Here is a 17,829-nt window from a genome sequence, read left to right on the forward strand (position 1 = left end):
TCTCGTTTTACAGCTGAGGATTCTGAGGCCCAGAGAGTTGAAGTAATTTGTTGGGCTTGTACAACATGGGTTGTACCTGAAAAAATTTGTTACCAGGCAACCAAGCAGGCCAGCAACAGTCACTTATTAAGTGCCTTCTGTGTGCCAGGCACTGTCCTAAGTGATGGGGATACAAATACTAGCAAAAGGAACTTACATTCTAATAGGCAAAGACAACACACCAAAGGGAACAGGAAAAGAATAGTGGTGGTGTTGTTGTGGAGGAAGATACTCTTACAGGGGAGCATGGTGTTGAACTCCATAGTGTCAGAAGCAGAGCCAAGAAAGGGAAATTTATGAAGGCCAGCCTGGGCCCCTTCTCTGAATGGAGGCCCTGGGAGGAATTCACCAAGGAGAAAAGGGACCCTTGTGGCTGAGGAATGTTCCAAGGTGAGAAGGTCCCAGGCACTGAAGGAAGGTCCAAACCTATGCTTGCTGGTCCTCAGATGACAGCTACATAAGCTGTTGCCAGTTCTTTTCTCAAAGTCTCTGTTGCTTGTTAGGGTAGGACCTGTCACTTGTATAGTTCTCCAGAGCCCAGGGTCTTCTCCATACCAAGAGCTATTGGAGGATAATTTTAATGGAGATTTGAATTAATAGTCAAAAAGTAAACTGGACCATTGAAATAAGAACATGCATATGTAACATAAAATTACTTCTTCTGGTAAAGAGTTCCTGTAGAAATTACCTAATCAGGATTGAAGGGAGAATTTTTTCAGCAAAGTTAATGGAGCTTGTAGATTGACTTAAGAAATCATTTAATCAAACCCCCTCATCTTACAGATGCAGAGATTGAAGCTAAAAATGTTACGTGCCTTGTTCAGAATCAGAGAGTTAATAACAGAGCTAGGACCAAAACTCAGGTTATCTGACTCATTAGCCAGTGAGCTTTCCCTTGTGCCTATCTGAGGCTAGTTAGGTTTATATTCTTAGCGCCAGAGATTAGTCAGAAACTCAAATATTTGTATATATGTGTTTGTGTATGTATGTACATATGCACACACATATATACATACACAGATACATGCACACACACACAAATACCACTTTGATTCTAACTGAGAATAATAACTTTGGTAATTTAATCTTTACATTTTAAAATGCATCTTTCTAAGATTATTGTTTTTAAAAAATTGATTGAGATTTTTAATTTTTGTGTCACCTGAATTTTCCCTGTATCTCTTCTCCCACCTCTCAGACAACCATTCCATATAAGAAAAGACTTAAGGTGATTTATTGTTAACCATCTTGTACCATTTTACAAGTGGGCTTCAAAAAGCAGGTGCTTAACCCAGTTTGAGTACTGCTTCTGATATTACTAATTAGTCAGATGATCAGTTCCAGTATAATAGCCTAGGTAAAGACCATTAAGACAGTACCTTTAAAATCCCTACGAGAGCCATTCAGATAGGTCACATCTGCATGTTATGTTGAATTTGGCCTGTTATTGAAGGAATTGCTAAGAGTCTGCCTCAGCACCCTGAGTCATTTTTTTTCTGAGATAATGGGTAGTAGGGAGTCTGAATCTCAGCAACCATAATTAGCTGTCAATGTAGACAGCTGCTTCCAATTAATTCAGTGGCTGTACAGACAGTAGCCCATAGCTTGCTCAGGGAAATCATGCATTGAAGAGACAGTGGAAGGGGATAATATCTCCTTTGCATTATAGAAAGCAACACTTTCTAATTCTGGCACTACTCCCAAGTCACTTTGTGCCAGCTGTGCACAGTCATTCATAGTGGCATGACATGGAGCTTGGGTTTTCCATCTGTGTCCTGGGTTAGTATAATTGTAAGAAAGGTGGGATTTTTTTACTGTTTTCTCTTTTGGAATGCTAAGGTAATCAAGTACCTTTGAGTCTTGCCTTTCAAATGTAATGGCAAGCAAAGTGGGACTTTTTGCTGTTTTTTGTTCGAGTGCTTTTCAGCACTGAGGTAGTCAAGTGCCTTTGAGTCTTGCCTTTGTTTCTTGATTGAATCCATAGTCTTTGATGACCTGCTTAAGAAACAAGAAAGCCTAGTTTCCATGGGTTTGAGTTGCCTGGTTATGATACTCTCTGACCCTGAGAAAGGTATATAAGATCTAAGGTTGGTGTTTTTTTTGGGGCTCTCACTCACTGGAAGAGTGTCGTGTGATTTGACCAGACAAGACCCTGGGTAGCCGTCACAGAGCTCCTTGGCTTTGAAAACCAGGTGTTGATGCTTCTCTCCCTGGTAACTGTATGTATTGCTGTAGTTAGACAGTTAGAAGCCTTGTGTTTATTTGTTCTGTTTCTATAATGTATGCTTGTAATTTCTGTTTGTATACTCTCTGAAGTTCAGGGTACTGGCTTTTCCGCCTGAACTAAGTGAATGATATATGTATGTTTAATTAAAGTAAGATTGTAAACCCCTTAAAGTTTCTTTCCTTAGAAAAGCAGATCAAAGAACCTGTGCTAGCAGCCCTCCTGTGTGCTGGCGTTGTTGGTCTTGTTGGTCTTTCACCTCTTAATATTAAATTAATTAATTAAATTGATATTAAAAGGTAAGAGTAATTACCAAGAGAAAGAGTTATTACTTGATGCTAAGTGTAGAGGCAGTGTGCCAGTTATTCATCTTTTTCATTCTACCAGGAGTGTCCACCCCATCCCCTCTCTGCCTATTATTCTCATCTATCCTATCCGTCCTTCAAGGTCAACCTCAGATTTCTTGAAGTCTTTTCTGATCCTGGCTTCCCTGGCCTCCCTTGGTAAACCTTAACCTCTTTGATTGTCTCCAATTTATCTCATATGTGTGTGTGTGTGTGTGTGTGTGTGTGTGTATGTATGTGTATATATATATGTGTGTGTGTATATATATATGTATGCATGTATACATATATATAATGTGTATATATGTATATATGTATGTATATATACATACACACACACACACACATCTTGTTTGTACACAGCTGTTTGCCTGCCTTTCCCCCAGGAGATTGTGAGCTCCTTGAGAGCAGGGACTTAGGGTTTTTTGGGGGGTGGGGTGGGTTTTTTTTGCTTTGTTTTAGGCCTTTGTATTCCCATTATTATCACAATAATACTGTTTCACTTGGTAATTACTCTTACCTTTTAATATTTTTTTAATAAATTTCTTTATTTATTTTTAGTTTAGCACACACGGTTCTACATAGTTTTGAGTTCCAGTTTTTCTCCCCTCCCTCCCCCCTCCCTCCCCAAGACGGCATGAAGTCTCATATAACTGTCATGTATAACTTCGCATTGAATTAATTTATGCACTAGTCAAGTCGTGGAGAAGAGTTTTGACCAATGGAATGAATCATGAGAAAGAAGAAACAGAACCAAAAAAAAAAAACAACCCCAAAAACAAAAACAAAAGAGAAGCAGAAAAGGCGAGCATGTAGTGTGCCTCAGTCTGTATTCAAACTTTGCAATTCTTTGTCTCGATGAAGATAGCATTCTCCATCGTGAGTCCCCTGGAGTTGTCCTTGCCCCTTAGGTTGCTGAGAAAAGCGCAGTATGTCAGGGTTGGTCCTCACGGAATCCATATATCTGTGGCTGTGCACAACGTTCTCCTGGCTCTGCTCCGCTCACTCAGCATTATATCATGTAGGTTTTTCCAGGTTGTTATGAAGTCTGCATCATCCCCATTTCTTATGGCACAATAGTATTCCATCACCTTCATATACCACAGCTTGTTCAGCCATTCCCCAATTGATGGGCATCCCTTTGATTTCCAATTCTTGGCTACCACAAAGAGAGCTGCTATAAATATTCTTGTACATATGGGTCCTTTTCCCGCTTGTGTGATTTCTTTGGGATACAACCCTAGAAGTGGTATTGCTGGGTCAAAGGGTATGAACATTTCTATAGCCCTTTGGGCATAGTTCCAAACTGCCCTCCAAAATGGCTGGATCAGCTCACAACTCCACCAGCAATGCAACAATGTTCCAAATTCCCCACATCCTTTCCAGCATTTATCATTCTCCTGATTTGTTATTTTAGGCAATCTGACAGGAGAGATGTGGTATCTAAGAGTTGTTTTGATTTGCATTTCTCTAATCAGCAGCGATCCAGAGCATTTTTCCATATGCCTGTAGATGGCTTTAATTTCTTCCTCTGAAAACTGCCTGTTCATATCCTTTGACCATTTCTCAATTGGGGAATGGCTTGTATTCCTATATATTTGGCTCAGCTCCCTGTATATTTTAGAGATGAGGCCTTTATCAGAGATACTAGTTGCAAAGATTTTCTCCCAATTTTCTGCTTCCCTCCTAATTCTTGTTGCATTGGCTTTTTTTGTACAAAAACATTTCAATTTGACATAATCAAAATTATCCATTTTGCATTTTGTAATGCTCTCTATCTCTTGTTGGGTCATGAATTCTTTACTGTTCCACAAATCTGATAAGTAAACTATTCCTTGCTTTCCCAAATTACTTAGAGTATCAACTTTTACTCCTAAATCATGAACCCATTTTGACTTTATTTTGGTATATGGTGTAAGATATTGGTCTATGCCCAGTTTTACCTTTTAATATTACAATGTTCCCAGCAATTTGCACAGTGCCTGCCACTTAGTGGGTGCTTAATAAATAGTTGTTGGCTTGATTCAGTTGGTCCCTCTCTCTTTATATCTGAATATGATTCTTCCCTCCTGTGAACCTGCGTATCACTTTGTTCCTTTCCCTTTTAAGGCATCTATGTTCTGCCTTGTAGTGTACTTATGGCATCATGTATTTTTATTCTCTCTATTAGCATATAAGCTTTATCATGTAATGACATAATCTTAGTTGGAAGGAACTTTAGTGGCCATCCATTTCAACTTGTATCTGAACAAGAATTCTACAGCATGCCTGACAAATTATCATCTGACCTTTCTTTATAAAACTACAATGTGTTAGAAACCACTACCTCCTCAGGCAGTCAACTCTACTTTTTTGTATTTTTGTTAAGTTTTTCCTTATGTTAGGCCTAGGTTGGCTTCTTTGCAATTGCTACCTTAGTTCTGCCTTCTGGGTCTAAACAGAAGAAAACAAATCCTGTTTCTGTATAACAGTTCTTCAGACCTTTGAGGATAGTCTTGATACCCCTCCACAACACCCCCTCCTCCCCTGCCCCCACCCCACCTGGCCAAGTCTTGTCTTTTCAGACAAAATATCCTTGGTACCTGCAGCTCATACTCAGGTAGTCTGGTCTTTCATTCCTTCACCATTCTGGATGCCCTCTTCTAGATGCTTTCAAGCTTTAAAATTAGTCACTAGTATTTCTTAAGCAGCCACCATGTACCAGGAATTATGAAAGGTGCTGGATATACAAACACAAAAGCAAATCAGACCCTGCCTTGAAGAAGCTTATATTCTACCCAGCAGGATGAAACACACCTATGTAGGAACATGTAAAACAGACACGAAGTAGCCTTGGGTTGGAAGATACTAGTTGTTGAGGGGACCAAGAAAGTTCTCAAGTAAAAGGTTGGGCTTGAGCTGAGTCTTGAATAAAACCAAAGATTCCAAGAAGAAATATTCAGAGGCAAGAGGTGTTGAGGGCCTGATCTAGATGCTGTGTATGTTAGAGGAGTTAAGAGAGGGATGTTGTAGAGATAGAAACAACAAGCTCTAGCAGCTGATTGGATATTTAGGTTGAGTGAGAGTGCAGAATTGACATTACTACCAGTGCTGCAAATCTGGTTGACTGAAAGATGGTAGACTAACAACAAAATGCTCCAGCATTTGTCTGACTAGGGCAGAGCCTAGTTGGACTCTTCCTTAGTCCTGGAGGAGCTAGCTCCTCCTTTCAGAACAAGGATAATGTCACTGTCATCAACAACAGGCATTTATTAAATATTTACTCTGTGCTAGGCACTGTGCTAAAGGGATGCAGAAAAAAGCAAAAATATCGTCCCTGACTTCAAAGAGCTCATATTTTAATGAGGGACACAACTTGCAAATAGCCATGTACATAAAGATATATACAGGGTCAATGGGAGGTATTCTCAGAGGGAGCATACCAGCAGTAGGGTGGACTTGGAAAGACTTCTTGCCAAAAATAGAATTTGACCTGAGTTTTGAAGGAAGTGAGGGAAGGCAGGAAGTAGAGCCAAGGCATTCTGGTCCTGGAGGACAGCAAGTGAAAAGGCCAGGAGCTGTGAGATGGAGTATCCTGTTCAAGGAACAGCAAGAAGGCCAGGAAGGGGGGGCAGTAAAAAGGAAGAAAATCGGAAAGATGGGAAGGGGCCAGGTGTCAAAGGGCTTTGAAAGCCAGCAGAGGATTTGATATTTGATTGTGAAGGTAATAGGGAGCCACCAGTGTTTCTTCAAGGTGACATGCTCAAATCTGTACGGTAGGAAAATCACTTTGGCCCATGAATGAAGGATAGATTGGAGTGTGGAGAAAATTGAGGCAGGGAGATCACTTAGAAGGCTATTATAGTAGTCTGGGTGAGAGATGATGGGCCAGAAGCATCACCCTAAGTGGCTGTCTGAGTGGACAGAAGGGCACACGGTGATGATGATGATGATGATGATAGCAGTTACATGGCACTTTATGGTTTGCAAAGCGCTTTACAAATATTACCTCCTTTTATCTCCACAGCAACCCTGGCAGGTAGATGCTATCATACCGTTATCTCCATTTTACTGAGAGAGACTGAGGTTAAGTAATTGTCCAGGATGACATAGCTAGTAAGTGTCTAAAGTAAAACTCGTGTCTTCCTGACTCCAGGTCTAGAACTCTCTTTGCTGTGTCTGCCTCATAACTGAAAGATGTTATGAGGGTAGAAACAAATAAGACTTAGCAACAGATTGAATGTGGCAAGTGAGAGACAATAATGAGTTGAAAATGGCAACTATGTTTTGGGCCTGTGTGAAGTAGTGGTAATAAGGAAGTTTGGTGAAGAAGGGAGGAAAAATAATGAGTTACGTTGTAGAAATGTTCAGTAGGCATTTGGACGTGGAAAGAGGTTAGGGCTGGATAAATTATATCTCCATAGAGACGATCATTGAATCCATGAGACAATGAGATCACTAAGTGAAATAAGGTAGAAGGAGAAAAGAATAAGGCCAAGACAGAGCAGGGGGGACAGCCGTGGTTAGTGGACATGTTCTAGATGGAGACTGCAGTCCAATGAGACTTAGAAGAAGAAATTAGAAAAGACCCAGAAGAGAGCAGTGTCATGAAAACCTAGAAAAGTAATCCTCATGTTTTCCCAAAGTACCTAACACAGTGTCTTGCAAATGATGGGAGTTCAGTAAATATTAATTGAATTATATGAATTTTACATTGTATTAAATGTTACGTATTTGCAGAAACATGCTAAAGGACAAGATCTGATAAAGAGAGTATGTGAACATCTCAATCTATTGGAAGAGGACTACTTCGGTCTAGCCATATGGGAAAATGCAACTTCCAAGGTAAGGGGATGACTACAATATATGAAAATATTTACAAGTTGTCTTTTTCACTTATTATTTAATGTAAATATATGTGTGCTTGATTCCCAAAAGTCAAAGAAGGCATGATATTATTATAAATTATTTTTTAATTCTTTAATATCCCAGTCATTTTCTGTTCTCAGGGTTACTATTCATTGCTATTATGAAAATACTGGTATGTGAAATCTTCCCCGATTTTTTAATTGGAAGTGACTTCTTTCCTATCTGATCTCATAACACTTTAGACTTCTCTTAAACACTTATAATTCAAAATTAGTATGAGATATTTATTTGGATGTGTCTTATATCTGCCTCTTCTAGATTGTGTAAGTACCTTCATACTGAGGATCATGTCTTCATTTGCCTTTATATAACTCTAACAAATCTCAGTGTAATGTTCCTTGTAGGTACTTAATAAATAAATATTTGTGGAATGAATGAATTAAAAGGGCAGGTCCTGAATTAATATATGTATTAAACACATGCACACCATTTCCTGTCACATGACCAACAAGATAGAGAACTAGACATTTTTACTAATTTTCATGGCCTCGCAAACCTTTTCAAAATATGAATTATGTGCAAGAGATAAAGCAATTTCAGCTTCCTGCATGGTCTACGACACTAAGAATGCTTGTAAGGAGTTGCAGTAATGCTATCAGACAGAGCAAGCATTCACAACATACATTATGCTGAAAGGAATTGTAGACAACAAACACATATCACTATTAAACTTCTGTATTTCAAATGTCTACATGTCTGAAGAAAGCAAGGAAACAAGCATTTATTAACCACCCGTGCTTAATAAGTACCAGGTACTATGCTAAGTATTTTACAAATACTATCTCATTTGTTTCCCACAATAGTCCTGGGAGGTAGGTGCTGTTATGATCTCCTTTTTATAGTTGAAAGAACTGAGACAAAAAGAGATAAGTGACTTGCCCAAGGTAACATAGCTAGTAAATGTTTAAGGCTGTCTGTGAATTTAGGTCATCCTGACTCCAGGCCAAGAACTAGGTACTACCTAACTGCCTCCAGGCAGACGTATACAGTGATACAATAGTGGCAGGATATTTCAGTTTTAGATAAGAATATCAGGGAAAAAACAGTAACAGAAAGAATAACAAAAAGATAATCAAAAAGGAAAATATCTAAAAGATTTATCATGTCTTTTGAACAGGAATATTGACGATTACAGAAATTTCTTAGTATCATATGTTGTCTTTACAAAAATAAACCATACTCTGAGGCAAAAAAATTAGAAGTAAGTGTAAAACATAAGAAATGGACCATAATGCAATAAACTAGTAATTTAAATAGGGAGCACAAGTAAAAGACAGGCCAAATGGAGATCCTAAACAACGACGAAGGAATCAGTAACAACAACATTAAGAATAAATGATTAATAACTATGTGAAAGACAAGATAGTGGTACCAGAATTTCCAGAGTGTAGCAAAAACAGTCATGAGAGGACAAATAATATCCCAAAATACAGTAACAGAGCAGAAAAAGTAAGGATAACAAACTGAATATGCCATTTTAAAATTTAGAAAAATGAACTAATAAATCTAGTAAGCACGAAAGATGAAATTTAGAAAATGAGGGCAGAAAAGGGCAAATCCCCAGTGTTCAGGCGAGCAAGTTTTAGTGTATGGACTAAAAGAATAGAATTTTCAAATTTTATGCATTCAATATACGTTTACATCATTAGGATCTTTCTTCTTTACCTCCTGGAAAGCCCTTCCCAAGGCGGGGCATGTTCCCTTTGAAAATTTGTGTACACTGTCCAGGCAAGTTGAAAAATATTTCACCTCCAGAGATATATACATAAGGTAATATGTAAAAATTGCAAAACATCCAACTTCCTGTGAGGTATCTCTTTGGCAAGTCATGGTTATTTTGATCGGGTCTCAGTTCCAATAACAGCAAAAAGGAAAACCGTAACCTCCTTTTAGAAAGAAAGTAACCCATCCATTTTCCTATTTTTTGGATTGGTCCATTGCCAAAGGTGCCTCTTTCCCATCTTACATCCATGATCTAATTTACTTACTTCTAGTTACTTGGATGAAAACTTCAGAGGCTTGTTTGACTCTTCTCTTTTCCTCTCCCTGACCTTCATTTTCAATCTGTTGCCAAGTCCTTTTGATTTTGCCTATGTAGTATCTCTCACATCTCTCCTTTTGTATTTTTTTCACCCATATTAATACTACCTTAGGTCAGGTCCTCTGGACTTGTATTATTAAAATAGCCTATGACTACTTTCCTGTCTTTTGATTCTTCAGTCCATCATCCTTCGCTCTACTGCCAACGTAATCTTCTTAAGGCACAGGTCTGGCCATATCATCCCATTGCTCAGTAGCCATCAGTAGCTCCTTTGTGCCTCTTGCATAAAATATAAATTCTTTGGCCTGATATTTAAGGCCCTTTACCATTTGGCTCCAACCAAATATTTATCCTGATTTTGCATTACTTCTCTTCAAGCATTCTGTTTCAGCCAAGCTGGACTAATAACTGTGCCTGAACTCCACTTACCATTTTCTACCTCTGTGCATTCACCTGGAATCCCCTTCGTCTACATGGTACTTACTCTTCATCTCTACTTTTCAGTATCCTTTTGTACCTTTGAAGCATTAGCTTGGTTGTTACTTCCTCTGTGAAGCTGTTGGTTTTTTTATTCCTTGTAGATGAAAGTATTGTTATTCTGTCCCTACTCAGATTTTCCCAGAGTACTTTGTATTTCTCCTTTGTACCCGTCATATTCTACCTCATGTTATGTTTGCTTGTGGACATGTTGTCACATGCCCCCTAATAGAATATCAGCTCCTTCGGGGCAAGCAGGGTGCTATTTTATATAGCTAGCACCTAGCTAGACGTTATTGCTCTGAATCTAGCAGGTGCTTGATAAATGTTGAGTAGAATGTTTCCTTATTTTAAAGTAACCATTTTTATGGATACTTTGGGCCTTTAGACCTTACTTAGGTCAGATCCTCAGCTGTGAAACACTTAAAATTTGAAACATTACTGCATCTTGCACTTGATAACTTCATTCAGCATGCATTTATTAGGCACCAGCTGTGTGCCAGGCGCTGTACAGGGCACTGAGGATAGAAATACAAAAATAAAACATTCCTATCAGCAAGAGAACATGTATACATATTAGTATAGAAGGATAAAATAGAGGCGAGACATGACCACCCCCTATTTTTACATTTGTGATATTTTCTTTCCTCAAGTCTTGTAGCAGCTCCCATTTTCTCTTTGTTTTTTGTTGTTTTCCAAAGGATCTGGAGAGTAGCCCAGCAATCCTATCTAGCAGCTCTTTTAGTACTCTGGGCCTGGTCCATCTGGATCTGGTGACTTAGTCATTAAAGTACTTTCAAAAAAAATACACCTCACTTGGATTTAAATTCCCTGGTAGCCCTTTTGATTCTGTCCTGTTGTCAGAATAGTCTGTTTTCCCTTCATTCACATGCTTTCTTTGCCTTAGCCTTGTCTCCTGTGCACAGTACTTTCTCTCTTCCACCTGACTGTTTTCTGGAACTCCTTATATATGGAATATTCTATGCCAAGCATCTTCCCTGTATAGAAGTTTCCAGATTTCTAGCTAATTAGTGTCTTCTTGTTATCAAAGGTAGGAAAACCAATCAGACTTGCCTAAGCAGGACCCTGCCCTTCCCTAAAATTCACCTAACCCATCTCAGCTTCCTTGAGAGGTTTTGAAGCTTGGAGCCAAAACGAATCCATGAGTCCTCTCCAACAAAATGGCCAAAGCTTGGTGTGGTGATGTGCCAAACTTTAGGAGCAGCCTTTCATAAAATAATCAGTTTCTCCCTTCTGTTGCCATAGCCTGCCTAAGATTTACTTCCCTGTCCTTTCCCATTCCACTAGGAAAGTATTGGTTGCAGACACTGTGATTAACAGGCTCCCTTAGTTTGGTTTTTGATAGAAATGAAAGGGCTAAGTCCCCCTGGGCATGGTGTCTATTCCAGGAGCAAGGTGGCTGGCCAGGAGATGGCCCTAGTCTTTGGTATATGAAAGACTCTGTTCTTAGTGTTTGTTACTCCCTGCCTAAAAATTGCGTGTGTGTGTTCTATTTGTAACATTCATTGGAGACAGTTCTGGGTAAGAAGTTAATTGCATTGTATTTTCCTCAAAGTGTAATTGGCACACTTAGTTTCTTTTTCCTCTTTTTGCGTAATAATGGAGAAGAAGCCTCTATCACTCTGGCTAGATGAGAGGGAAAGAAATCAGTAGCTGACTTCTATAGTCCCCATGAAAGATTTATTGCTACTTTGAACCAAAATTATTGGAGTTAAACAGCTGCTTGCTTAGCTTTTATTCCTACTTGGAATTATCCGCTTATGAGTGAAGTAAGTACTTTCCTTGGGGGGAAAAGACACATTATGGATTCTCCCTCCTACCTCCCCCTGAAAAAAAATCCAAGCAAAAGTAGTATATCAACAGTAAAAAATAAAAACAAAAATAAAATCCTAAAGTAGGCCTAAGCTCCCCTTCTCCTTTACTAAATTAATAAGTATTTTATAGTTTGCCAAGTACTTCCTATGTACCTTATTTTATTTGTGTGGTAGCAGGGTATAGTGAAAGAATAGTCAGAGGAGGTGAGTTCCAGTCTTGTTTCTGGTACTTACTACTAGTTTTACCTTGGGCAAGTAATTTAATTTCTCTCAGCCTCATTTTCCTCATTGGTAAAAGAAAGGTTTGGACTAGATTGTTGGATTCTAAGGTTTCTTCTAGCTCTAGGGCAAGTATTATCATCTTAATTTCTCTGATCCTCATTTTTCTCTTTAGTAAGATGAAGATTCCTAGACATAGGATCCTAAGAGTAACCCCAAGTTTCCTTCACAAGCTCCTGCCCCATTTGCTTTCTATTAATAATCAGCCAGACTTAATTTGTTTTTAGCAGAAGTGTTAAGATGATATAAAAAATAGTACTTGCAAAAACACATATCTCGAAAGTCTGGGACACATTGTCCCACAGATGGTGAGCACATACTTAAAGAACAAATGCAGTGAGTCATGTGTGTTGAACACCTGGGGCTAAGGGTAACTTATAGCTCCTGGCCCTGGGAGTCAGTTTCTCCCTTTGTTGTGTCCTCATGAGTTTCCCCTTAGGTGTAGTTCTCTGCCCCACTCAGAAGGTTGGCGGTTTTTGTAGAGTCCATGGTCAGCACTTCTCTCCACCATCACAGGCTGCACTCCTTAAAGCTGCCTTTCTCCTAGTGACTATTGATCTTACCCAAATTGATGTCTGTTACTGATGTAGTCTCTCAGGTGAGATGTCAGGGTGGCAAGGAAGGAGGGGAGGTGGGTAGAGAAAGGAATTGATGGCCTGCCTGCTAGTTTTAGATATAGGCCCAGGAAGATGTTTGATTATTTAAGCTATTCATGAGATGTTTCCTGTGTAGTGTCATTTGCCTTCATCCATTGCTTTAAGCATTATAATTCTCTCACATTAATTAAGGACTTATTCACACCTATTTCATACTTTGATTCAATCAAATTACTTTTATAATTACATTAATTGGGATGAGAGTGAAACCCTACTTTTATCTTGCCTTGCTTGCACTGTGGAGAAGTAGAAAGAGTTAGCTGACCCCACTGTACTTTGTTCCTGAATTATAGGGGAAGCAGTTATTTCAGATTGATCCTTGCTAAGGGTAATATGCTCTTCTTTTCTCTAGGTTTGACATGGGAGCTCTGGTCAAAAGTGTTGAGTGTTTCCACATAACTTTCTACTTTGTATTTTCTGCTGTGAGACATTTGTAGAATTCCGTATGAACTGTTTTTATTCTTTTTTGTTTTGTACAGACTTGGCTGGATTCTGCCAAAGAAATAAAAAAGCAAGTTCATGGTAAGTAGGAATCATTATCCATCTCAGTGGTATTTCTTAAATCTTTTTGATAGATCACATTTTCTCCAATCATGAGTAACTTTAAAATCCCTGATGTCTCATTTTTAGAATGAGGCAAGGCCATCAAAGTAGGCATTTCCTTAACAGGGGGTACAATGAGTGGGAAGCTACAGCAAGGTAATAGAGATGGATCATTGCAAATATGGAGATAGGCCAGATCTGCCCAGACATGGGGTTGTCGCTGAAGATATTTCTAGGTCTGAAAAAGGAAACGAATAGCAGTATTTTTAGCCCAAGTTCCTTGGTGCAATGAAGAGTTGGGGGTCAACAGAAATGTTTTCTAATGTATGAGTCATCTGTCCATTACATTTTGGATCAGGTGATTTTAGAGGACACTTTTAAGAAATGCAAAGAATTGTTAACTGCATTATGAAAAGAGTGATAGATTTGAAATTATAGGATCTGGATTTGAATTCAGGGTTTAAGACATGACATTAGGAACGAGATAATTTCTAAGGTTTCTTGTAGCTCTAAATCTAATCTCACAAATACTAAGTTTTATCTTAATTTTCTGAGGTTAATTTACCTATTAAAAATATTTTCCATTTTGTCTATTTTTCCGTTGCTTTTGTGATTTGTTTTTTTAAGTAGGCAAAACACTCCTTTGGGCTGGCACCTCTCCATACCTGATCTTCATTTAAAAGCTTGTTATTCAAGCCTGAATGAATGTCATTCTGGGTCATTTTGACTTTCATTACATACAGTGAAAAACACCAATCCAGCCCTTTTCAATTAAAGGATAAATGTATGTCAGTATTACTCAGCAGAGCTCATTAAGAAAGGAAAGTTGAAATATTTTGCAGTGATTAGAGGAATCATCAGCAAGAGTACCTTCTTGGTTATTGAGTTCCCTTACTAAGAAAATCATCTAAATTGTTGGTTTTTTCTTTAAAAACAAAAACAAATCCATGACTGTAGCACTTAAACTCACAAAAACTTAACTGAGGAAAAAAATTGGAAATATATCATTAAACCAAAATAAAAGATGAGAGTTGGTTGCTCCTAAGGTGGGAATTTTGAGGTTATAATTTTTAACATTTTTAAGAATGCCTTTTTCTTCCTTTAAAATCTTTTTTTCTTTTCCAGTTCCCAACTCTCTCCTTCCTACTCCATTTACCCCTATCCAGAAGCCAAGAAATGTACTTATTATATATATGAAGCCACATTTCCTTATTGGCCATGTACCCCCTAAAAAAGGAAACATAAAGGAAAAATATATGCTTCAGTCTGCACTCTGAGTTCATTAGTTCTCTGTCTGGAAGTGAATAGTATTTTTCATCAAGTCCTTTGGAACTGTGGTTGGTCATTGTGTTGTTCAGAGCAGCAGCCTTTCACAGTTTATTGTAATATTGCTGTTACTGTGTACATTTTTCTTCTGGTTCTGCCAGTTTCACTTTGTATTAGTTCATATAAATCTTAGGTTTTTCTGAAACCATCCCCTTCATCTATCAGTTCTTTCTCTGGATGTAGATAGCTTCTTTCTTCATATGTCCTTTATAGTTAATTTGGTTATTCGTAATAATATTTATTTATAATAATATTGATAATAACTTATTCATTGTTGTTACTTCATACAATGTTCTCTTGGTTCTGTTCATTTAGTTCTTCATTATTTCATGCAAGTCTCCTTATTTTTCTAAAATCGTTGAGCTCATCGTTTCTTATAGCACAATAATATTCCATCACAATCATATACCACAATTTGTTCAGCCATTCTCCCATTGATAGGCATCCCTGCAATTTCCAGTTCTTTGCCATTACAAAGAAAGCTGCTGAAGAATTAGAAATTGATGGGATGCCTATCAACGAGGGAATGGCTGAACAAGTTATGGTATGTGATTAATATGGAATACTATTGTACTATAAGAAATGATGAGCAGGAGGATCTTAGAAAAACCTGGAAAGACTTGCATGAGCTGATGCAAAGTGAAATGTACTGTGTACAAAGTAACAATATTATTGTAAGATGATCAACTGTGAATGACTTAGCTATTCTCAGCAACACAATGATCCAGGACAACTGACTTATGATGAAAAATGTTATCCATCCGCAGAAAAAGAACTGATGTCTGAATATAGATTGAAGCAGATATTTTTTCAACTTTCTTCATTATTCTTGAGGGTTTTTTGTCTATGTTTTTTTTCACAGCATGACTATTATGCATATGTTTTGTACAACTACACATGTATAACTTATATCAAACTGCTTGTCTTTTGTGGGGGGAGGGTAAGGAAAGGAGAGAATTTGGAACTCAAAGTTTAAAAAATGAATGTTAAATGTTAAAATGTTAAAATTGTTTTACGTGGAACTAGGGGAAAATGTCTTAAAAATAAAATGAAAAAAAAAACAGAGAATTGGTATAAACATTTTAGAACATTTACATTCTTTTCCTTTTCCCCTAATTATCTTCAGAAACAGACCAAGTCTGGGTCAATAGTTTAATAACTCTTTGGGTGTAATTCCAAATTGCTCTCCAAAATGGTTGGATTGGTTCACAATTCCAACAACGATGTATCAGTGTCCCAGTTTTTCCACATCTCCTCCAATCTTTGTCACTTTCCCCCTCTGTCGTTTTAGCCAGTCTGGTAGTTGTAAAATGATAGCTCAAGATTATTTTAATCATCATTTCTTACAGCATAATAGTATTCCATCACATTCATATTCTATAACTTGTTCAGCCATTCCCCCAAAAGAGCTACTATAAATTTTTTGCTACATGTGAGTCCTTTTCCACTTTCTTTGATCACTTTGTGGGTATAGCTCTAGTAGTAGCATCACTGGGTTAGAAAGTGTGCACAGTTAAATAACTTTTGGGGGATGATTCCAAATTGTTTTACAGAGTGGCTGTGCATTTTTCACTCACTGGATTTCTGTCAGACTACTTTCCAGTTTTTCCAGCAGTTTTTAGCGAATTCTTTTTAGTTTTTAGTGAATTCTTACTCAAGCTGGCTGAGTCCTTTCCCCCCTTCTTAAGTATTCTCTATCCTATGCTGCTTAAGTTGAGTGTTATACAACAGGAACAACTGGGAGACTTTCCAAGGACTCAGTGCAGTAAAATTTGGAACCACAGGAAACTTACCTTTAACATTTCCTGACTTCTAAGTACATGGTTTCTCAGTCTCAGCATTTGATATGGATGTTTTGCGTAATGAAGATGACTGCTGTAACAATGTTTATCTTGCCCCTGATATGGGATCAAGAGTTGTAGCAATGTGGAATGAGCAGTGTTCTCCTCATGGTAGATGTACATTATATTATGTAATACAGCTTTAGCTCTATTAGATGTGATTATTTTGAGTACTTTTAAAACTAATTTGGGCTAAGAGGAGAGAAAAACTATTCTGTGTTATAGATTACAAAATGAAATTTTGTTTGATCAGGGCCAGATTTATTTAGATTTACATAAATGGCTCTTCTATGGCACTTGAAAATGGTTTATTCTTAAGTGTTTTAAGAATTCTTTTTTGTAAATTTGCTTTTACCGTTAATTAGTTTAACCAGCTTTTTAGGGGTTAGTGGGGGGAGAGAGGTGGGAAAGAATATTGATAATCTAAATCTAAACTTCATTTCAGACCCAGTTAGAATTTATATAAGTTAGTGGTGCCTGGACTAAGGCATGGTGAAATAGGTTGTGTCTTCAACTTGTTAAAAATTATTTAAGGAACAAATTGTAAATAACAGTTGACCCATTAAGAGTTATGACTTGTCTTTGACAGTCAGATTAAGAATTATTTTCCTAAGTGGAGTACTATTTTAAACTTTTCCATTATAAGGCAGTAGAAATGGGTTATATTTATTGGGCTCTGGCTTTGATTTGTTTTCAGACATCTCCTTTACTCTATTATCTCATGTTAACTTAAACATTGAAGGAGAACATTGATTTATAGTTTCCTAAGGGCCTTACATTAGCTATCCAGAGTGTTTAAATAGAATAATTGTTGGAGCATCTGAACTCCCTCAAAATATAATTTTTTTATTTCTACTATTAGCAAGTGTTATTGTTAGTTAAGATTAATCAGTGTTAAAGTTGAAATAAAATGCTATGGAAGCATACCCATACAACATAGTTAAAAACAAACTATTAATGCCTGTAAGTCACCTTACCTCATACTTTACTGAGAAAATAGAGGCCATTCCCCTGCCCATGGGCTCTTTCTTCTCTCCTAAATTGGATCTCAGAATCCCTTGACATCATCCCCCTTTTTCTATTCTTTACTTCAGTGTTTAAGCAAAGATTTCCATTATCCTCACCAAGGCCAGGCCCTCTATTTGTACCCCTGATTCCATTTCCTTCTTGCTCCCCTGGCAGGTTGTCCCTATGATCATCCTCCCACCGCTCCTGCCAATATTCAATTTCTTAATATGTGTGTATATAATATATAATATTATATAATGTTATATAATGTGTACATTTTATTTTTATACACATACACACACACTCTG

The 17,829-nt window shown here is 37.7% G+C and overlaps 1 protein-coding gene across 9 annotated transcripts in view; it reads left to right on the plus strand.

Annotated features, from left to right (window-relative positions):
* EPB41 (erythrocyte membrane protein band 4.1) overlaps nucleotides 1–17,829 on the plus strand; it is a 193,975-nt gene that overhangs the window by 81,971 nt on the left and 94,175 nt on the right. For all 9 annotated transcript variants that reach the window (XM_036745672.1, XM_036745677.1, XM_036745676.1 and 6 more), the window contains exons 4-5: nucleotides 7,327–7,431; nucleotides 13,283–13,325. In XM_036745672.1, the coding sequence (XP_036601567.1) occupies nucleotides 7,327–7,431; nucleotides 13,283–13,325 (148 nt within the window). The remainder of the gene's footprint in view (nucleotides 1–7,326; nucleotides 7,432–13,282; nucleotides 13,326–17,829) is intronic.

The sequence above is a fragment of the Trichosurus vulpecula genome, chromosome 2 (genome assembly GCF_011100635.1).
Source record: "Trichosurus vulpecula isolate mTriVul1 chromosome 2, mTriVul1.pri, whole genome shotgun sequence".
Classification (NCBI taxonomy): domain Eukaryota; kingdom Metazoa; phylum Chordata; class Mammalia; order Diprotodontia; family Phalangeridae; genus Trichosurus; species Trichosurus vulpecula.